At 34.9% G+C, this 22,825-nt stretch overlaps 1 protein-coding gene across 1 annotated transcript in view; it reads right to left on the reverse strand.

Moving 5' to 3' along the window:
• Positions 1-22,825, reverse strand: part of TTN (titin) — a 241,485-nt gene that overhangs the window by 155,751 nt on the left and 62,909 nt on the right. Inside the window, exons 42-70 of the mRNA XM_075831506.1 lie at positions 16,008-19,490; positions 14,230-14,505; positions 13,033-13,596; positions 12,373-12,654; positions 12,002-12,280; positions 10,684-10,962; positions 10,315-10,593; positions 9,934-10,218; positions 9,549-9,827; positions 9,169-9,450; positions 8,785-9,063; positions 8,412-8,690; positions 8,026-8,304; positions 7,626-7,913; positions 7,253-7,531; positions 6,877-7,158; positions 6,507-6,785; positions 6,135-6,413; positions 5,768-6,046; positions 5,382-5,669; positions 4,953-5,231; positions 4,383-4,664; positions 2,342-2,620; positions 1,976-2,257; positions 1,603-1,881; positions 1,215-1,502; positions 800-1,078; positions 436-714; positions 65-343 (exon numbers count right to left, since the gene is read on the reverse strand). Coding sequence (XP_075687621.1) covers positions 65-343; positions 436-714; positions 800-1,078; positions 1,215-1,502; positions 1,603-1,881; positions 1,976-2,257; positions 2,342-2,620; positions 4,383-4,664; positions 4,953-5,231; positions 5,382-5,669; positions 5,768-6,046; positions 6,135-6,413; positions 6,507-6,785; positions 6,877-7,158; positions 7,253-7,531; positions 7,626-7,913; positions 8,026-8,304; positions 8,412-8,690; positions 8,785-9,063; positions 9,169-9,450; positions 9,549-9,827; positions 9,934-10,218; positions 10,315-10,593; positions 10,684-10,962; positions 12,002-12,280; positions 12,373-12,654; positions 13,033-13,596; positions 14,230-14,505; positions 16,008-19,490 — 11,625 coding nt within the window. The remainder of the gene's footprint in view (positions 1-64; positions 344-435; positions 715-799; positions 1,079-1,214; positions 1,503-1,602; positions 1,882-1,975; positions 2,258-2,341; positions 2,621-4,382; positions 4,665-4,952; positions 5,232-5,381; positions 5,670-5,767; positions 6,047-6,134; positions 6,414-6,506; positions 6,786-6,876; positions 7,159-7,252; positions 7,532-7,625; positions 7,914-8,025; positions 8,305-8,411; positions 8,691-8,784; positions 9,064-9,168; positions 9,451-9,548; positions 9,828-9,933; positions 10,219-10,314; positions 10,594-10,683; positions 10,963-12,001; positions 12,281-12,372; positions 12,655-13,032; positions 13,597-14,229; positions 14,506-16,007; positions 19,491-22,825) is intronic.

Here is a 22,825-nt window from a genome sequence, read left to right on the forward strand (position 1 = left end):
CTACTCACAAGAATCAAAGAAGTAAAGAGAGAAAGAGAATGCTTGTAATAAATAAGAAAATCACCTTGAACCATAAGCACTGCTTTAGAAGAGACTGATCCTACAGAATTTTCAGCTTTGCAGATATATTCTGCACTATCATTTTTATCCAACTTGCTGAAAGCTAATGTAGCAATGTTGTTGGAAAAGTAAACTTTACATCCTGGAGTAGACCGGAGTTTTGTATCTCCTTTGTACCATGATACCACAATTTCTGGAGTCCCTCCAACTTGACATTGTAAAGATGTTGAATCACCAACGGATGCTTCAGTGTCTTCAATGTTGGTGATAAAGTAAGGGGGCTCTATCAAAAGAATATTACAGTAATTTAAACCCGATGTTTCTATGTTTAAGAAAAGAAAGAATTAAATGCATGTTGAAAATAAAGCAACACACCTAAAATTGTCACCACAGCTTGACAGGCATCCTGCCCAGCTTCATTTTCAACACGGCAAGTGTACTCTCCGTTATCCTCATTAGAGCTACTTAAGATTTCTAGTATACAAGAGTTTTCTGTTGTAGTTAAATTGTATCGTTCAGACTGTGCTACTTCCACGCCATTCCTTTCCCATGTTACGTAAATGGGAGGTGTGCCAGTATATGTGCTCTCCAAAATAAAGGGTTTTCCAGTTTCTACACTGTAGTCTTTTATTTTCTTTACAAATGAAGCAGGTTCTAATTTAAGAAGATAAGAAATTGTTAGCTAATAACTGGAAAACACTCAAATTAATTAAGCGCAAAGAGTTCTGATATAAGTTACCTTTCACAAACAGTCGGGTAGTACATGAGTCTTTTCCTGCATCATTAGAAACAACACAAGTGTAGTCCCCACTGTGGGCTGTTTCAACCTCATACAATTCCAAGATAGCAGCTGAATCTTTTAATTTGATAACACATGTAGTTCCAGAAATTAGCTCACTGCTTCCCTTAAACCAGTGAACCTTAAATGGGGGTGTTCCCCTTATAATGCTGGTAAAAGAGACATTCATGCCCGGTAGTGCATCCAGTGGTTCAGGTTTTGTCACAATGGAAGGAGGTTCTGAAGAAGATGAATTTTTTTTATTTTAGAAAATAAGCTACCATATTGCATTTACAGCACTTTGGAGTCATCAAAACACTAAATGTATGAAAGTAAAAAATAAAAAAAATGCTACATTATGTAAGAAACTGCTTACCTTGCACAACCATAGTAGAACTACATTCGTCAGTCCCAGCAACGTTGGCTGCTATACAGGTATAGCTACCAGCATCTGGGGACTCCAAGTTATGTATTTTTAAAACACAAAGACTATCTGTAACCTCAGGCTCATATTTGTCCCCACTGAAGATTTTGCTTCCATTATGAAGCCAAGTGATAGACATTGGTGGTGATCCCGTTATCTTGCATTTCATAAGAACAGAAGAGTCTAATGCACCAGTTGTTTCCTTCAGCTTTTTGGTGAAAGAAGGAGGTATAACTCGATCTATTCAATCAAAAGGTAAAAAGAAAAAAGAAGTGTTTATAAAGAAACCTTTCCAGCTTTTTAATTGTATAACCTTGCAAAAGAGTAAAAGAAAACTAACCAAGAACATCAACTGTTGCAGTGCAGGTGCTTTTGCCGACATTATTTTTCACTTCAAAGGTATATTCTCCACTGTCACTTCTGTCAGCGGACATGATTTTAATGGAAGCTATCTTATTAGAGAGACTGATCTTATATTTTTCATTGCTGATCAGTTCTTTTCCATCCTTGAACCAGCTAGCTGAAAGTTCTGGTGTACCTGCCACTATGCACTCAATAGTGCAAACATCTCCTGCAGTAACTCTTACAGGTTCAGGCTTTTCTACTATTGATGCCGGTTCTGAAATAAAAACAAATTATATAGAGAGACTTTACAACTATACTATCTAGTGGGAAAAAATTATTTCTTTATACTATTTTCCAGTATTTATTACCTATAACAGACACGTTGGCTAAGCACTCCCTTGTTCCAGCATCATTTTTAATTTGGCATATATATTTTCCAGCGTTAGCTGGTGCAGCCTTCCTGATCTGTAAGGTTGCTAGATTCTCAAAGTGAGAAATCTTAATGTTTTCACTCTCCCTGATAACCTCTTCTTTGTCCTTCAACCAAACAACTGAGATTGGTTGCGAGCCTTCGATTAATCCTTGTAATTCAAGAGGTTCGCCAGACATAACAGTAACGCTCTCAACTTTCTTCACGAACCTAGGTGGCTCTGGATAAAAATAATGCAAAAATGTATTAAGAATGCTAGTTGATAGGTGTGTAATATTTTTATCACCTATAATATAACATTTACCTTTAAGTTTTATACTACAAATGCAAGTGTCGCTTCCAACATCGTTGCCTGCCTTACAGTGGAATTCTCCAATGTCTGAAGCCTCCACATTAAGAATGTGAACAGCTGCTAGGTGGTTTTTAGAAGTTACTTTATACTTTTTACTACTCCTGATTTGCCTGCGATCTTTAAACCAAGTCACTTCGAAGGGAGGTGTTCCCAAGAGTTCGCATTCAAGACTAACATCCACTCCTTTGAGGATTTCTGCTGGACTAGGTTTCTTGCTAAACACAGGAGGCTCTATAAGATAATTAATGAAAGTTATTACATTGTAAGGAAACGGTGTTAAGAGTAAAAAAAGAAGTTTGCTAGGTTATATAGTTATATACTTAAGGCACTGATAGAAAATAGATGGAAAGAAATGTATAATAAAATCAGAGTGCATGCAAAAGATCTGATGTAATTGCAGAATACATTAATGCAGCTAGTCCAAAAAGCAGCATTGCCAGTGGCACATAAGAAGCATTGGCATATTCTGCAAGTTTTATTAATTATTTCTTGTCCCTTTTACCACTACAAAAGCTCTTTTGGAAATGCAGGCGATATAAAGGTGATGACCAGAATAGTTTACGACGCAATGGCATTGCGCTTTCCTAGCACAACAGCCACTTATTATAGCAATTGGTGGTCACAGTTGTCGGACCCTTGATGATCAGACATTGATGGCATATCTTAATCAATGCTTGTTTTTAATTGAAAAACTCACAAAAAATATATATTTTTAATTAGTTAATTTTGCCTGAGAAATATATGACGTAATATTTTGTGCCTAATATGCAAATTAGCTCTTGTGAATCCTGCATGAATTACAAAGTAAATCTAGCATATGAATATTAAGCATTTATTTTCTCTGCTTTTTCACAGTCATTGATCTCCATTATCAGAATTATTATCAGCAAAGATCATGAAACATCTTAAACATGATCTGATGCACATGATTTCACGAACCACCAACTGTGCAAGAGGAGAATGTCAATCACTCTGGCAGGATAGAGAACTAAGTGCTTAATATGAATATACTGACTGGCTTTTTATGATTTACATACTTGGCTCAAATAAGCGTCCGCATTACCCAGGGTTTTTTTAATTACTTTTTAAAACAAAATTGTTTTTATGTATGTACGCAGTGTGTCGTGCTGCCTGCTGTCTAGGAGTTTTTTTCACATGATTAGTCCACTTTACAGTATGTTAAAAACTAGTTGACTATATTTGTTTTTATTCAATAGGGCAACTGACTATGAAGAAGAAAGTCAATTCCCTATGTAGTTTAGATTTTGTGGTATGAGCGACATGTTTTCTAAAACCAACAGAAACAGCATAAAGAGGTTCCATCAAGAAGCACTTGGTAAAGGTATCAATCTGATTGACTAAGCCCATGTCTCAAAAGTGACTCCTAAATTTAAGAATCTTTTTTATCTCCCTCCCCATCCTGATTTAATGTGTTTAATTGTACCTAACAAATCCCACAATAACTGGAAAAATAACTAGTATAGAATACAATATATAGTGAAATAATAATTGTGAGATTATGTAATCGTTTTAGATAGGATCAAGTCATTAAGTGTTTTTGCCTTAATTTAAATTACGTCTTCATGCTTTGGCCAAGAAAAGACATCTTGAAAATGGTTTCTAAAACATAGTTTCGTGACCATTAGCAAATACTTTTACTATCGAATGATTGAAATTAAAATGAGCAGTTTTTGCAAAACCAAGTTAAATCTTTTATATATTGTCTATACCTTTGCATAATACTAAAGTGCCCATGCAGATCAATGAGCAATCTAGCTACCATTTTGGTCAAAGTGCAAAAACATTATAATTTGGGAGTTTTCACTTGTGACTACCTCTTGGCATTTAAGGTTTATAGAGTTAATAAGATGCAAATGACAGGAGTTGTAGTATGCAGCTGTCCATAAATACAGCATAAAGCAGTCTCCCAGTTTATATTAACAACATGCCTTCTAAGGTAACTTGAAAGCATGCATTTATAAATACTTCTAACCTTTGACTACAATCTTGATACTGGAACTAGCACTGCCAGCATCATTATTTGCTTCACAGGTGTAGTCTCCACTGTCTTCGACGCTGAGGTTGTTAAGTTCAAGAACCGGTATATAATCAATAAAAGACATACTGTACTTCTCGTTTGCCTTAATTTCACTGTCATTTTTATACCAAGTGATTTTGATTTCTGGAGATCCACTGATCTTGCACTCACACCGGACAGAATCGCCCTGTTTGATCACTTTGGTTGATTCTAACTTCTTGATAAACTTTGGTGGTTCTATAATTCCAAAGGGAAAAAGATGCGTAAATTAATAATAAAACAATGGCTATGATTGCATTCTCATCTTGAGAAAAAGAGTATTAGAAGACGTGGGAGGATGAGGCTTGAAATATTAAGAAGAATCTCAAGAAAAGCATAAAGGCCTTAACTATACTTTTGTCTACAAAGAAGGAATACTTGTATTTGTATAATACAGGTTAAAGTAAGATACTCAAGAGTGTAAATCTCTACAACATGAAACAAGACAAACACAAAGGAGACAGAATTATAGTAAATTCTTCACACCTGTTACAAGCAACATTGTGCTACAAGTGTCACTACCAACATCATTGGTAACCTGGCAAGTATAGCGTCCACTGCTGGAACCATCCACTGTGAATAGATTTAAGAAACCCACTGAACCCTCCATTCCAAGAAAACATTTTGCTCCTGAAAAGAGTTCAACCTCTTCTTTGAACCATTTAATGGAAAATGGTGGTGTTCCTTTCACTTCAACTTTAAAATCCACCAAAGAGTCTGGTATTGCTTTTTGGCTTTCCGGCTTTACGATGAAGGTTGGAGGTTCTACGACGTTGAAGAAAGAGTGTTTTAATAAACATTTTGAAAGTAGAATTATTGCTACATTTTATATTTACTAACATTTGTAGAAAGATTATTATGCCATTAAAAGATTGACAGAATGTTGAAGAAGAAAATGAAGAAATAATCCCAAACCTTTGACAGTTAAGATGGCGCTACACTCAGCGCCTCCTGCCACATTCACTACTTTGCACTTGTAATTGCCATTGTCAGATACATCTAGATCCACAACTGTCAAAGACACAGTATTTTCATGGCAGACAAGCCTGTGTTTTGCACTGTGCAAGATTTCACTTCCATCTTTAAACCACTGCGCACTTATAGGTAGTGAACCAGAAACTTTGCATTCCATTACAACTGAAGATCCAAGAACCTTATCCATTTGTGTTAACTTTTTGGTAAAAGATGGTGGAATAGCTTGATCTGTATGACAAAGAAAATTAGACCTAGTTATTCCTGATGCTCTTGGTTCATATCTTGGAAGGAATTATGGTATATCAGAAAGCGGCAACAATACAAACCTAGAACGGTCAAGAAAGCTGTGCAGCCACTGCTGCCAAAATCGTTTTCAACTTTAAACGTATATTCTCCACTATCTTCTTTGCTCACACACTGAATTCTCAAGCTTGATACATTATCTTCAAAACTTAAGGTGTAAAATCTGCTCGGCATAAGTTGTCTGCCATTTTTATACCACTTTACTTGAAGCTCTGGTGTTCCAGCAACAGTGCAATCCAAAGTTACTGGGTCTCTCTCAGTTACATTGACTGATTTTGGTCTCTCAATTATCTGAGCTGGTTCTGTGACAAAAATTAAATTCATATTAATTTGAAAATGAGATCGAACATTCTGGCCTTATTTAAAGTGATTCTAAAACCTACGACTGACCTTGAGCTATTAACAAAGCAAAGCATTTCTCTATTCCTGATTCATTGGTAGCCTGGCAAGCATATCTTCCAGTATGGCTAGCATCAACAGTTTTTACATAGAGAGTAGCAATATTGTTCTCAAAGGTAATATTGGTGTTGTCATCTTGCTCTATAATTTTATCTCCTTTTATCCAAGATACTGTTATAGGATCAGAACCTGCAATTGAACACTGGAATACTGCAGAGCTTCCAAGAATTGTTGTAGCATTTTCTATCTTCTGGACAAAGGTTGGTGGTTCTAAATAAGACAAAGGTGTCAAAATTAAATTCACTTTGTCTTTTTGTAACGGAATGATGAAAACAAAAATGTCTCCACTTTACTACAACTAACCTTTTAAATGGACAGAAGCACTGCAATAGCAGCCTCCAGCGTCATTTGATATATTACATTGGTATTCGCCAGCATCTGAAAAATCACACTTGAAAATGTGTAGTTCAAATACGGATTCTTTCTGAACAAGCGAGTACTTTTTGCCACTACGAATCTCCTTTTTGCTTTTTGAAAAAGTTACATCATAAGGTGGTGTGCCCATTACTTCGCAGAAGAGCTTCAAATCAGAACCTTTCACAACTTCAATTGGTTCAAATACAGTTTTAAAAGTAGGGGCTTCTACAATTAGAAAATAAAGTATAAGGTATTTAATTTCATATCAATTTTAAAAAAATATTAAGTTTGTCAAATGGGTAAAAAAACAACTAACCTTTCACTTTAACATCAATACTGCAGCTCTCACTACCTGCCTCATTGGTAGCCTCACAAACATATATTCCAGAGTCCTCAACAGTAGAATTCACAATATCAAGTGTTGATATTCCATCTACAAATGAAATTCCATATTTGCCATTTGTTGTAATCTCATTTCCGTCCAAGTACCAGATGACCTTGATTTCAGGTGTTCCAGCTATCTGACATTGAAATGTTGTAGACTCTCCTTTTCTTAACATAGAAAATGGACCTGGCTTCTTAACAAACCGTGGGGGCTCTATACACAGACAAAAATTTCAGATGTTCAAAATACATCTATGTCTACAATTTAAAGATCACGATAGAGGCATATAAAAGTAAAGAGAGCAAACCTTTAACAAAGAGAGTTGCTTTGCAAGTTGCAATGCCAACATCATTGCTAACTTGAACTGTGTAGCTTCCAGAATCGGCAACCTTGGCTGACAACAGCTCAAGGATGCTGGAGGACTCATCCTTCCAAACTGAACGATTTGCTCCTGAAAGAAGTTCTTTGCTTTCCTTAAACCATTTTATCACCATGGGAGTTGTGCCACTCATAACAGCTTTAAACTGAACTCTAGAGCCTGGAAGAATGTCTTGAGATAGAGGTTTTTCAAGAAAATATGGAGGTTCTAAAATAGGCAAACAAAATAAAAAAAGGTAAACTTAATAAACCTAGAAATGAGCTCTGTTTTTTTTTTCTCTTAAAATGATAAAAATGCAAACCTTTAACGGTTAAATATCCACTGCATTGGCTTTTTCCTGCTTTGTTGGTGGCAGCACATGTATAGTTTCCACTGTCTGAACCTTCCAGTTCATTTATTTCCATAAAAGCTATGTTGTCATGGAAAGAATATTTGTGTTTTCCACTAGGTTGAATCTCCTTATCATCCTTTAACCATTTAACAGTTATAGGATGGGAGCCAGAAACTATACATTCAAGATTGACAAAAGATCCTTTGATGCTGTCCATTTTCTTTAGTTTCTTTGTAAATGATGGTGGTATTATCAGATCTAATTAACACAGAAAGCAAACACTGAGTTAACTGAAAGTTATAAAACTACAAAGGCTTACAAAAATTAGTACCAAAAAAAATCTTGCTAAAAAAAAAAAAAAGATACCAACCTAAAACATTGACAGATGCAGTGCAAGCACTTTTGCCAACATCATTTTGGACCTCAAATGTATATTCTCCACTATCATTCTTGTCTGCTGAATTAATTTTTAGGACTGAAACATTTTCAGAAAAACTGATCTTATATTTCGGGCCAAATTTTAACTCTTTTCCATCTTTGAACCATTTGCTTGTAATTTCCTTTGTTCCTGAAAATTTGCACTGCAAGGTTGCCGGATCACCTTCAGTGACGTCTACAGAGACAGACTTGTCAATGATCGTAGCAGGTTCTGTTATGAGGGGGAAGAATAAAATGTTGATTTTTTTTTATCCATTTATTAAAAATCTTATGTAAACTAATCTAAGCTTATTAGTGTACAAAACTAAGGAGACCAACCTTTTACTGCTAATGTGGCAGAACACCTCTGAACACCTGCATCGTTTTTAGCCTCACATGTATACTTGCCACCAAGATTGCTTTTGATAGAGGTTATGTGTAGGGTGGCTACATTATTTTTAAATATTGCCTTTATGTTTTCATCTTCCATGACTTCGTCATTGTCTTTCCACCACAAAATGGTGATGGGCTGGGAGCCTTTAACAGAGCACTGAAAGGCAACCATTCCTCCAATAAGGGAGCTAAGGTTTTCAATTTTCCTTGTAAATGTTGGAGGTTCTGAAGAAAAGAAGCATAACTGTAAAAAGTACACTTAAAACTGAACTGCCTTTTTAAAAAAAAAAAAATCTTTTTGATTTTGAAGTTTACTAACCTTTCAAGTTCACAAGGGAACTACATATACAGCTTCCTACATCATTAAACACCCTGCATTGGTATTCTCCAACATCTGTGGAGTCAAATCTTAGAATGTTGAGACTTAGCAAAGTGTCCTGGAAAAAGGTCTTGTACTTTCTACCACTTCGAATTGGTTTGTTGTCTTTGAACCATGAGACTTCAAATGGTGCCGAACCTACAATTTCCCCTTCCAAAGTTATGTCTGAATCTCTCAGTACTTCTGTATTTTGGAACTCTTTTACATATGATGGGGGTTCTGTTATAAGAACAAAACATGTCCGTTTGATTAATATGATGTTATTAAAGATAGAAATAAGAAGGTTTTATAAGGTATAAGAGTAAAGAATTAATAATAACACACCTTTAACTATGACTGCACAGCTGCATATATCTGTACCAGCTTCATTTTTAGCTTGACACACATATTCACCGATATCTTGAAGATTTATACAAAAGATTTTAAGAATTGCAATGGAGTTCGAGAAGGTCATACTGCAAGCATCACTCTCCTTAATCTCCTTATCATTTTTAAACCATGTCATTGTAATTGGAGAGGTTCCAGCTACTTTACACTCCAGCTGTACAGAATCATCCTTTTTGAAAAGTTGAGATGGCTCTAGCTTCTGAATAAAAGTTGCCGGTTCTGCCAGATTTAAATAACAATTATTAAGATAAAAAACCTGCGCCGCACAATGTAAAGAAAAATAATTGTTTTAAAGAGTAAGTAAAGAGATTGCAAACCTTTAACAAACACGTTTGCACTGCATTCCACAGCGCCAGCCTTATTGCTGACTTTGCAGACATAATTTCCTGATTCAGAACTTTTAACTGCATAGAGTTCCAAAGAGCTGGTAGAGTTTTCCTTAGCAATGTAGCAGGAACCTCCAGTTTTCATTTCTTCCACACCCTTAAACCATTTAATAGTTAAGGGTGGTGTTCCTTTAAAAGTGGTCTTCAGACAAACAGTAGATCCTGGAAGGGCATCTTGTTGCTCTGGTTTTGTTATAAAGCATGGTGGTTCTAAGTGTATGAAGAGAAGAACTTTTTTAACCAAACCCTACATAAGAATTATGACACTGAAAGATAGATGAAGAAAAAGAAGAAGAAAACAAGCTAACAAGCAAACCTTTCACAGAGAGTGTTCCTTTCGTGTCTTTGGTTCCTGCAGAATTTGTTGCTCTACAAGTATAAATTCCAGCATCATTCATTTCTAGTTGACTTATCTCCAAAGAGGCAGTACCTTCCACAAACGATATCTTATGCTTATCAGAAGAAAGTTCTTCACCATTTTTAAACCATGCAATTTTCATTGGCAAAGAACCAGAGACCTTGCATTCCAATCGGCAAAACACATTTACTACAATGTCAACATCTCGTAGAGATTTGGTAAAAGACGGGGCAATGGTTCGATCTGTTTGCAACAGAAATAAATATGTTCATTTTAAAATCACTTGAATTACTGAAGTACTGAACTACTGGTCTTTTAATAATTATAATTTATACTAACCTAATACTGTGAAGGTGGTCTTGCAGCTGCTACTGCCCACATCATTGGACACCTCGAATAAATATTCACCACTATCCTGAATCTCAGCAGAGTAGAACTTCAGAGAAGCAATATTATTTTTAAAGCTGATCCTATACTTTTTACCAGAAGCAATTTCTTTACCATGTTTCAGCCATTTTACTTTAAGTTCTGGTGTGCCTAACACCGAACACTCCAAAGTGGCTGGGTCTCCTGCAGTTACTTGGATAAGTTCAGCTTTCTCTACTATTTTTGCAGGTTCTAAAATAAAGTTAGATTAAGTTTATTAGTAAGAACTTTGAAGCATGGTTCATCTACAGATATAATACAGGAAGATAATGACTAACTGACCTTTAACCATCAACTCTCCAAAACAAGTTTGGCTGCCTGCATCATTTTCAGCAACACAAGTGTATTTTCCAATACTGTTAATTTGCACATTGCCGATATGCAGAGTTGCAATACTATTGTCAAATGTCATTTTCACTTTGTCATCTTCTCGAACAACGTCTCTTCCTTTCATCCAGGTAACTGTGATGACCTCAGACCCTTTCACAACAGCTTGTAAGGAAATGTTGTTGCCAACTATAGCAGTGACATTTTCAATCTTCTTCACAAATGATGGTGGTTCTGATTTAAAGAAGAGTGGTATTTTGTGAATCTTTATTATTCACTTGTATGCACATAAACTAAGGTCAGTCTTATTATTATGATGTACATATAGAGTAGACTCTATTCCTATATTTATATTACCATTAGAAAGGTTACCTTTCCAATAGAGTTAAAAGACGTATGTGTGATACTATGGGTTAATGTTACAGGTACCTCTAGGGTAGTGTAAACTAAAGTAATCTCCACCTGTAAAAATATACGCAGTCAGCTCTCTAAAATTATATGTGTATTTTAATATATGGTAATGGTACATTTGTAAAACTTGGCATGTAATGTCCCTAAAAACATAAAGGAGAATTTATTATCTGCACTACGCCACTTTTCTGGTGCAAAAATGCCAAATGTTGACGCACACCATATTTGCGCTTTGATCTGCAACTTTTCTTTCTTTCCGACACTTTTTAAAGTCTAGGCTATGGGGTTAACTGAGAGCGGGTGAGGCCAGCAAGTTCCCGACATATTTATGATTTATCCAAATTGTAGTGCAAATCTACGCCTGCTCATAGCAGACATAAATTGCGGTTTCTGTCTTTAGGACTTTCCGACAATTGCCAAATTTATTAAGAGGCTTGCGCATTTTATTCCGAGGTATGGATGCAGCCATCTTTATCTTGACTCTGATAACTTGCTGCAGCGTGATATCGCACAACAAAAGCCATGGAAAAGTCATTGAAAAAGTTAAGATAAAGGTTCTTGCCACTGTGTATTTAATGCACTAAAAGTCAAGGTAAAGGCGTACTGTACTTTAATTTAAGACAGGCATATGAAACGCCAGTCTAAATAAATTCCCTCCATTATGTATAGACAAAATTAAACATTTTGTTAAATTCTCACATAATTTCCACATATGTCTTATGGTTTTACTAAACATTTATAAAAAGAAGCGTTTGCTTTTTTGTTCCTTGCAGGTTATGTATATTTTATGGTTTGTTTTGCCATTAAAGAGTGGTATTGATGTTAGAAGAGAGAAGAAAGCTATTTTAAGAACAATACTTACCTTTAAGTTTGTATGTTGCACTGCAAATGCATTTGCCAACTTCATTGGCTACCATACACTCATAATCACCAACATCTGCACTATTGAATGAGGAGATCTCCAGACAAGCAAGAGACTTTTGGTATGTCAACCTGTATTTTTTACTACTTCGTATTTGCTTCTTATCTTTGTACCAGCTAATTTCGAAAGGTCCAGTACCAGATACTTCACACTGAAGAGCAGTATTTGATCCTTTTACTATCTCTGCTGGTTCAAGCTTTTTGACGAAAGAAGGGGGTTCTAGAAGAGTATTACATTATTAGAAAATAATTACAAATGATAAAAGTAATTGTTTATGTATACTAGCAACCTAGCAGTAAGAAGAAACAAACCTTTAACAATAATTTCAGAAGTGCAACTTTCGCTTCCAGCATCGTTAACTGCTTCACAAGTATAACTTCCGCTGTCCTCTGCTTTCATGTTGGTAATATCTAGCACAGCATTGGCGTTGTCAAAAGACATTGCAAACATATCATTTTGGATGATAGCTGTATTATTCTTGAACCAAGCCACATGGATTTCAGGCGACCCTTTGACTTTGCACTGTAAATGTGCAGATTCACCCTGCCTTAGCAAGTAAGATGGTTCCACCTTTTTCACAAAAGATGGCGGTTCTATAAAAAGAGTTTCAGAAAGAGAAGATGCTGAAATAAGAAGATTTTTGTCGCAACTATAAAGAGACCTAGATAAAAGAGTTGGAGCTTGTCACATTTAGCCATGTGAGCATTATCTTTGTTTAACCACAAGCCATTCACACTTCTTGGGTATTGTCGAAAAGCACATACTTTCACACTGACATTAACAAAGAAAAGTTTTGGTGCAGACAGAAGACGGGAACAAGGAAACATAACAATTTAGCAACTAAAATACCTACTCTTCTAAATGTCTAATTAAATGCCCTAGACATAAATACCTAAACAAAATATTCACCTGACCACTTATTCTGAGATATGTGTCATGTTTTTCTGTAAGGTGTGCTGCATTTCTCTTACCTCTTATAGTCACCACGGAAGAAGTTGAGTTACTCCCTGCATCATTGGTGGCAGTGCACACATAATTTCCAGAGTCCTTTATCTTAGCCACAGGTATTTCAAGAGAAGCTACTTTGTCTTCAAAATAGATTTTATAATCCTTCCCAGGAAGAAGCTTGTGACTATCTTTCGTCCAGGATGCTGTAACTTTTCTGTCTTCGTCTACATGGCACTCAAGGCGAATGGTTTTATTCACAGCAGAACGTAAAGGTTCAAGCTCTTTGATGAAATGCGGCTTGTCAATGACTATTAATTCAGCTTGACAGGTATCTGTTCCAAACTTGTTTGAAGCTTTGCAAGAGTATGTACCTTTATCATCAGTGGTAAGACTTAAGAACTCTAGAACATGTTTGTTGTTTACAGCTAAGATCTGATAGTTCTCTGAAGGAGAGATGGGCAAACCATCTTTCTGCCATATTGCATCAATGACTGGTGTACCTGACACTGTAGCCTGGAATTTAGCTTTCTTACTCACAAACGAAGTAATAGACTCTGGTCTGGTTATAAAAGAAGGAGGAAATGCCTCTGCAAAAAAAGAACAAAGTGTTCAGTATTTGTAATGAAAGAAGGCTAAGAACAAAATTACTTATCTGTTTTGAAGATTTAGAAATTGTTGACAGATAAGAGTGATCAACCAAAAGGCTAAAGAATGGATTTACATGAATTCCCTATTAATAGTTACTGCTTTGCTATATAAGTTTATTTAGTTAAAAAAAATGCAAGGGAAAAAAGTACAAATTAAGGATTATCCCTATAACCCAAAAACCCATCCCCTTTCCCCAATAGTTACTAATATTTAAAACATTTTCGGTAATTTGGTTAATTGGCTTTTCCTCAAAGATTTATTGTACCACTCACTTTGAAGTTAAAGCTTCCAAGTAACTAAAATATGCAACAAAGCAGTATTGACTGCAATAACCCCAAAGAAGAATGAATATTTATTTGAAACCCCATAATTAATGGAGCAAAATGTGTGTTCCCAAAGTTTGTCGAACCTTATAATTTCACTATTGCTTAGGGATCTTGTGATAAGACTCTGGTGTAATAATATTGTTACAGTACACTTGCCCCACTTGTCAAGATACCCAGAAATAAAAAGAAAAAAGGAAAAAAGAAAAGTAATTTGTGAATGATGTGCTGTTGTTGTCATTTACTTACCAGTTACAGTCAAAGTTGCGGTGGAGCTTACACTACCAAATTGGTTTGAAGCTTTGCAGCTGTATTCACCACAGTCAACGACTTGAGGTCTTAGAACTTCCAGAGTAGAAATGTAGTTAGAAGTCTTCACAGAGTATTTGTCACTCTCGTATATTTCCCGTCCAGACTTGAACCACTGGAATTTGACGTTGGGTGCAGGCTCTGTCTCACAGGTGAAGAATCCAGAGTGTCCAACTGCAACTTCTACGGTTTCGATCCTCTTCTTCAGAACAGGAGCTGTGGAAAATGGAAATAGTAGACAATGTAAGTCGTTATATAAGAATAAATACAATTATAAAATAAAATTATTGGAAAGTGAAAAATTCAGGAAAAGTGAAAGGATAGTGGCTGTGAGGATGAAAGGAAATGGTTAGCAGTGTTCAACATATAACATGACTAAATAACTCTACTGCAAAATCATGTGAACATGCACAAGATTGTGGTTTATTATGTCAAATGGAAAAATAGCTGAAAATAAAAATGTCATTAGATTATTGTACCAGAAAGTGATTACCAAGTAAATACCAAGTGTCCTTACAGCATGCATTTAAGTCTTCATTTCATAATCATGGTTTGAACAACGAGATGAGAACATAATAAAATTGACAAAAGTGACACAATTGTGAACTATGCAATACACTGGTTTGTGGATATGGGGATGAAGTGCAAAAATAATTAGGATTAAATTTACTCTACAATAGTGTGTTATCAAGTAAATTACCTTGACTTAGAGTTATCAAAGGCTGTTTGTTTCTGTATAGAACATTATGAACACATTATCTAGCTTTCGTAATAAAAAGTTTTCATTAAAGGGTTGTCTACAACTCCAATTAGGGAAAGCTAAGCTAACAGGCCGCTGACTATTATTTAGAGCCATGTCAGGAAAAAAGTTATAAGCTTTCTATGTGATAACAGGGGGTTTTAGGTACTCCCATAGGAGAGACAACCCCCCCCCCCTGCCCCCATGAAAAGTTGGTCTTGGTGACCCATAGTGGCTGTCTAAACTAGATGTCCCTTTTAACAAAATGTAAAACCACATATATAAAAACAATTCCAACAAAACATGTCGAAAAAGTTAAGAATAAAATAAGTGATTTGATTTTTTTTATAGGGAACATTGACACTTTTTTTTTTAGAATTGTGTTTCTGCATATTGCCCAATGTGTTCATTGCTACCACAAAATTAATCCCTTCCAAAGGCATAACATTTTACTTTTTTTACTAACAGCTTTTGATAATATAATGATAGGAAAATTGCTTGGGATGTGTAACGTTTTGTTAGGAAAATGATTAGGGTAAAGTTAATTTAATAAGGCTGATCTCTTTTAAAAGTCAATATTTCCCAAATTATTTTTTCCAATAAGTAAAACATAAAATCAAAACATTGTCTACTTATTTCCGATTTATCTTCTATAAATTTAGATTTTTAAACCTGATAAAGAGTATTTAATTTGACAGGGAAATAACTCAGCCTTAAATTAGATAAATTAATAAATCATTAAACACTTGTAAAAAAGTGTTAATTTTGGGGTCGGTCATTAATTATAATTAATACAGAATGGCTATATACAAGCCACAGGTATGAAATAATAAGTGGTTAATTTTTCAGGAATAATATAGCATAGGTATAGGCAACTTTGTCACAAATCGTGAATCGTGTTGCCTTCCTGAACTATTAAATATATATATTTAAAGTTAGAAGACAAGTGTTATTAAAATTATTATCCCCATAATCCAACCTCTTTTAACTACTGTGAGATTTGCTGATGTTGTCGATTTGCCAGCGTCATTCAAAGCCTCACAGGTGTACTCTCCTTGGTGTAAATCCATGTGTACTTTGCTGATTACTAATGTATAGATATCATTATTTTCTGAACAAATGAACTCTATGCCTGAAGATAACAATTTACCCATGAAGTACCAGTTTACGGACTTAGCATTAGATATAGTTGTTTGTAGAGTAACAGAGCAACCTTCATCAGCAGACATATCTGTAAAACTTTGCTTAATCAGTGGAGTATCTTCCTCATATATTTCCCCAGGTTTTTCTAATTTCTTTACTATACTCACTTGTCCCTGAAATGCTTCTGTGGAAAACATAACCTCATCTGTGTAATAAGCGGCACCCACATCCTTTATCTCAGTGTTAACCAAAATTATACTGGAGGTCTCTCTAGGAGATATATATTCAAATTCACCTGCCTCAGTCAATATATTGAGTTGTCTAATTTCTATGTTATCTGTAGCAATACTAAGGTTTTCTTGTTTTTCACACTCCAAACTCTCCTTTTCTTCACATATTATAGCCCATAATGCAGCCTTAAATTCAGACCTAAGGTTAGCCATTTGAGGATAAATATTAGGAAGTGATAAAGTAATTTCTTCGGAGGCAAAATTCCTTGCTATGATCAAGCATGTGCATAAGGTGTGATTGGATTCTTTAACTATTTCAATATTTCTAATTTGTATATCTTCCATATATGTCAGAAACTCTGCAGAAAAGATATGTGGTTTCGTTTGTAATATAGAATATAAGGAATTTCTGACGTGACTTTTAATTTCAAGACTAAAACTTTTTGGATTTTCAGAGATAAGAAGCTCTTCTTTAGTAAAAGTTTCAAGATCAAATATTTCAGGTGCACCCATAGGTTCATTTACTTGAATTTCCACATTCACATTTTCTTTGTTTGATTTCTCCACCATTTTCAAATTTTCCTCTTCTATGGAGTATTTTTCCTCAAGAACTAAAGGTAATCGTATTGACTGTCCTTCCTGGATTCTTGAAGCATAATCCTGCTGAGCTTCATCTAAAAGTTTTACACTTTCTGTTGTAATACCATGATTCTCAACACAATGAGTTTCTAAGGGAAATGTAAGCTCATTTAAAATTTCACATGTATATGTATCAGTATCTGGTACAGTATTGTCATGACCCTCATCAATGGTCCTACATTCATCTGTAGTAGATAGTATCATAACAGGTTGGTAGTCTTCCTTCTGAAGGCTAGCTCTTTGCTCTTTTTGTGATAGAAGTAGGTCTTCTTTTGGAAGTATAATAAAGTCTTCCACAATATTAGCCAATTTGAGTTGTTCATGTTCCAAAACACTAGTAGGATTTATACTTTCAGGACTCGTTTGCAGAGTTTGTATGGACTCTTCTGAAAGAATACCTTTATCTTCAATAGTCAAAGAACAATTGTAGTTTTTCGCCACTTTGTTTAATGCAGTATGTGGCCCGGGACCTTTAAAGACAAGTTGTTCTTCTTTAGGCAACATTAATTCTGACTGTATAGTTTGGAGATGTAAAAGTGGTGATTGTTCTTTGGAAAAATTTAATTTTATTTCCTCACTAACAGATTCCACATGACATGCATCTGAACATAAAATTATAAGTCTTTCATCAGACAGTGAAGAGAGTAGAGGTACTGGGCTTTTGGCGAGTTCTGCTTGGTCTTCAGATGGAATATCAAAACAGAAGGGTTCTTCACTACTCAGTTGTGCCTGAGAATCTACAGCTTGTACATTAATAAGTTGTTTCTGTTCTGCTTGAAATTCAGCAACGCTTCCATCTTCTCTCCCTGAGATTGCGGATGTGTGCTCATATGGAATCTGTTTTCTTTCTTCTGAAATTGAACTGTTCAATATAAATGTTTCGTTCTTAAGAATAGCTTCAGCTTCTTCACTTTGTTTATAAGCAAGTTCTTGTTCCTTCATCATGGTGTGTTGGTAATCTGTTACTGATAATAACATAGGATCTAACGATATGGTAGGCAGATGTGACATGTCTATCCCCTTAAGATGTGGACTTTCTTGCGTCAGCACTTGCTCCTCATTAAGCTCCACATTGTGAATGTGGACAATCTGCTTTATTTCCTCCGTGGTTATTGTCATTTCTGATTCTCTAGCTGAGAGTACACCTGTCATATCGCAGGACATTATATGTTTTGCTTCAGCAGTAACTGCAATATACTCTGTTTTCTCCTCACTTTTTACATTAAAATTTTCTGTTTTGGCGTGCTTATCTTTTAATTCAGATTCCTTATCTATAGATGTTATTTTTTCAGTAACAGAAACTAGCAGAGGCTGGATTTGAGAGTGAGCTAAATCTTTGATACCAGGACTTACAATCTCTTTATCATGCTGCTCAATTACATTTTCTGAAACTACAGAAGCAGTTAAAGGGATGAATTCCTTTTCCCTAGATTCAAGATATACTGCTTGTTGTTCTACAGCTACTAATTCCTGAACTTTGTCAAACTCTTCACTTTCTGCAGAGTATTTTCCTTCTATGCCAATTGTATACTGCATTGAATCACGTTTCTGTAGGGCAGTCCATGCATCACCAGATGGATTAACAGCATATAATCGTGTTTCTGTGGCACCCTGAACAGAAGAGTTCTTGTAAGACTTTGTTGCTTCTATCTGTGGCTTTTTTATAATTGTTCCTAAACTTTTGTCTACTATAAGATCAGCTGTGCAAGATACATCTCCATAGCTGTTAGATACTTTACAAATGTAAGAGCCACTGTCATCCTGTTGACATTTGTGTACTGTTAAAAAACCAGTTCCATCTTCGCTATGGCTAATTGTATGGTGTTTTCCAGGCATTATCTGTCCATTACTATTAAACCACTGGACTGTAGGTGTTGGATTTCCAATTACTTTATAGTTAAATGTAGCTTTATTATTTTTGGCACACCTAATGCTCTCTATGGGTTTTACGAAAGACGGCACTAAGCATGATGACTCATGCAGCTCCAGTTTTGCATCTACTTCTTTTCTAATCTCCTTGCTATGAACTGTGAGATACGAGCTACACATAGTGTCGCCATGGTCATTACTGGCAATACATGTATATTCTCCCTCATTATCTATACTAACATAAGGAATAATGCAACTGTATTCTTCCTCATTATATACAAATTTGTAAGCCTCACAAGAATTTAACATATTTCCGTTCTGCAGCCACTGAATTTTTGGCTTGGGGAACCCATTAACAATAACTGATAATTTGACTACATCTCCTATTTTAGCCTCCACTGATGACAGCTGCTGTATGAAGACTGGAAAGCTAGCTTCTTTTTTAATCTCTAGTTTACTTGAATATAATGAAGATTCAGGCATAGATTCAAGATTTCTAGCATTAGGTTTTAAACGCAGGTGGCTTTTGTAGGTTTCTGTTGGTTCCTCCTCTGTAGATATTACAAAAGAACTAGTCACGTCTGCACAAAAAAAAGAAGTTAATATTATATTACTGTGTATCCGACATTCAATAATTTTATCTAAATGTGTAGATCTGGCTATATTAAACTCCCATTTCAAAGTTGCTTATGTCTCTAAGTAGTTTAGAGTCAACGCATAAAATTTATATGCAGTACAAAATTGAATAAGCAAGAGTGACTTATATTCAACAATTGATAAACAAAACATTATTATTTTTTGCCTACTGGATATAAAACATTTTTTAATAAAATGGTTATGAACTTTAGAAAATGTTATCTCATTCACACACATCAGTAGATAACATGGATGTTGGTAAAATCCACAGAGAAGAGGCAGCGCCAGAACCTATTTAGAACTAATTAGACATTTCTGTAACTTGGCAACTCTAGCACCGTGTAGGGTTGGAAAAACCATTGATTCCGAATTACAGAAATCTATTTATATTACTATTATTCAAGTATTACTGGGTTCTGCAGACCCTGCTTGAAGGACATTAATAGGGCTTTCAGCTCACAGACCTCAAGGATTCTATTCTCTGACATTTCAATGACATGTCAGAAACTTTATGAGTTTCCATAGTTCGTATGAGACAGTTTTAAAAATAGGAAGCCATAAGAACTATAGAACTACATCAAATTACAAGGAGACATTTAAAGCCAAAACAAGAATTACACTTTCCAAATATTAAGAGGTATGAAATCAACAAAAGTGCTATTTTACAATTATTCAAACATAAAGGTGTTTTCCAGTTTGGACAACCCATGTTCACTGTTATTGGCAGTGGAAATGGCCTAAGTACCCATTTTTCATGAGCATTTGAGGGTCTCTTTCCATATTAATAACAGCTTATCATTATACAGTATTGATTGATCCTGCAGACCAAAAGTTGTTTTTGCAGTGGCTCAACCACTCTGGTTAAGTAGGGGTCCCCCCATTATTTTTTTCATATGCCCTAACAGGGTATATGAACAGGAGTTGTCTAAGGTAGACAACCTCTTTAAACCATAATCTTGCTGAGATTTGCCACATGCATTTCTGATAGTTACAGTCTGCCACTTTCTCAGCCTGTGTTCTTATCTGTGTCAGTATGTAGTCAGGTGCTGAGCTACAACTATGAGAATTTAGAAAGGCATGTAGCAAATTTCTTTGAGTTTTAGTTTAAAGAAAAATGTAACTTTTTAACAAAATTGCAGTCTAAATATAAACAAAAAGTTCAGTAACTCAATAAATAATTTGCTTTACTCTTTTTTGCATTAAAGTTATTTCATGTTGCTTTCGCCATTCATATACATTACTGCTTTCAATACTCATTCACAATTCTGCTGGTTTTTGTTTTATCCCGGCAGTAGTTTGGCTCCATTCCGCTTTCAGACATCTGATTTAGCAAAAAACATAGTTCAAAGTGTGAAATGGTTATCTAAGCTCCCACAATGCACTGCTCTCTGTCAACCAGACTCCAGCAGAATTCTGAATTTATCCATCTGTCTGAACAGCCAAAAAATACATAATGTAATCAAAAAATGGGACAAGATAAGTAAAGCAAATTATTTACCAAGTGACCTAATTTTATATGTAGACTTAAAGTGTGGAATATAAAATGTAAAAAAGTTCTATATACTTAAAAAAATACAAAAACACACGAAATGGTACACATACTTTTCTTATAATTGTATTAAATTAATAAAATTGTACAATGCAAGTTGTGAACAGCTGCATAATTCGAAAACGCAAACATTTACTCAGGTTCATATTTTCTATAAGTTTGTATTTTCTAGAAAATATGACAATGGATGGGATACAATTACTCAAAAGGTACATCATCATCATCATCATCATATTATTATTATTATTATTATAATCATAAAACTGCTTGCCATATTTACAATAGATTATTTCACAATAAAATCTTCAAAGAAACTACATTAACCCTAATGTGATGGCACAATTATGGACTAATAGTTTTATCTGTAAGACTAGCCTCATTTTGTATTGAAGATGATGTTGGGTCAGCCTGTTGATCTTTGGTACTTCAATGTCAACAACTGGTTGAGTACACATACTAGTACATTGCATGTGTACAGTATGAATGCACCAGATCATGCAATTACAATGCTATGTTATGTTTTGTGGAACAAAATACATTTTGTGATATTTTTACTTATACAAATGTATACTGTTACCAACATGTAATATGATTAAATGGTTCTATAGTTTCATATATATTTTAATCATGAAATACAAACAATAAGTAACTAGGCAATATAAACCGTATTTCAATTCGGCTCAATTTTCCTGTCCGAAATGTAGCCCGCAATGTAAACAAGATATATGTATATATCCATTGGTTGCATTGCTGCCTGCCTTACTGTAAAATAATACACAGAACAATGAAAAGTTTCTATTACTTCTATTTTAATTTCATGACTGCACATGAAAAACATAGATTCCAATTTAAACAATATCATAGAAAGTTATACAGCAAAAATAAACTCAGTACATTGACAAAGACAAAATCAAATCTAGCCATACACAAAATTATAGCTTAAACATAGATTATACCATAACATTACACGTTCCTAACATGTTATGAATATTTACACTGAAAACACAAAAATTGTAACTAACCACAGTTCTTCATCAACACCTACAGTAAAGAATACATGTTGCAATATGGCAGTGATCATTTAATTGACACAAGGTGTCATCAAGTTTTGTAGAGTGCAAAATTATCAGCTTGGAAAAATAATTTATTTTAGACTATATGTTTCTATGTTATTATAAGTGAAGCAATTGCTTCTGCAGTTCCTTCTCTATTGGTAGCCATACATTTATACTGGCCTTCATCACTAGCATCAACGTTATTTATTGTTAACTGATGACAGCCATTTATATCCTCTTCAAGTATATACTTTTCTCCTTGAAGTAAATAATCATCCTTATACCAACAAACATCTGGTACTGGAGAGCCGAGTACTATACAATTGAATTTAGCTTGCGTTCCGACTGATGCATTTGAGTCCAAAATTGGTTTTATGAACTGGGGAGGGGATTCTGTAACTTGGAACTCAAAGCAACAACTTTCAGAGCCCTTAGCATTGAATTGTATAGCTTCCTCTGAAGAGGGTTTATCAAAAACATCAAATTGTATATTTAAGCATTTCTCACGACCTTCTTCACATTCACTTCCAGCAACAGCAATCAGCTCAACAGCTTTACTCACTTCATTATTATCACTCTGAAACTCAAACTCAACTTCTATTTCATCTTCATTCTCATTTGAAACTTTATGATCCATTGTCTGTTCAAAAATTTGAGTCACGTACTCTGCATCTAC

Source organism: Rhinoderma darwinii, chromosome 6 (assembly GCF_050947455.1).
Source record: "Rhinoderma darwinii isolate aRhiDar2 chromosome 6, aRhiDar2.hap1, whole genome shotgun sequence".
Classification (NCBI taxonomy): Eukaryota; Metazoa; Chordata; class Amphibia; order Anura; family Rhinodermatidae; genus Rhinoderma; species Rhinoderma darwinii.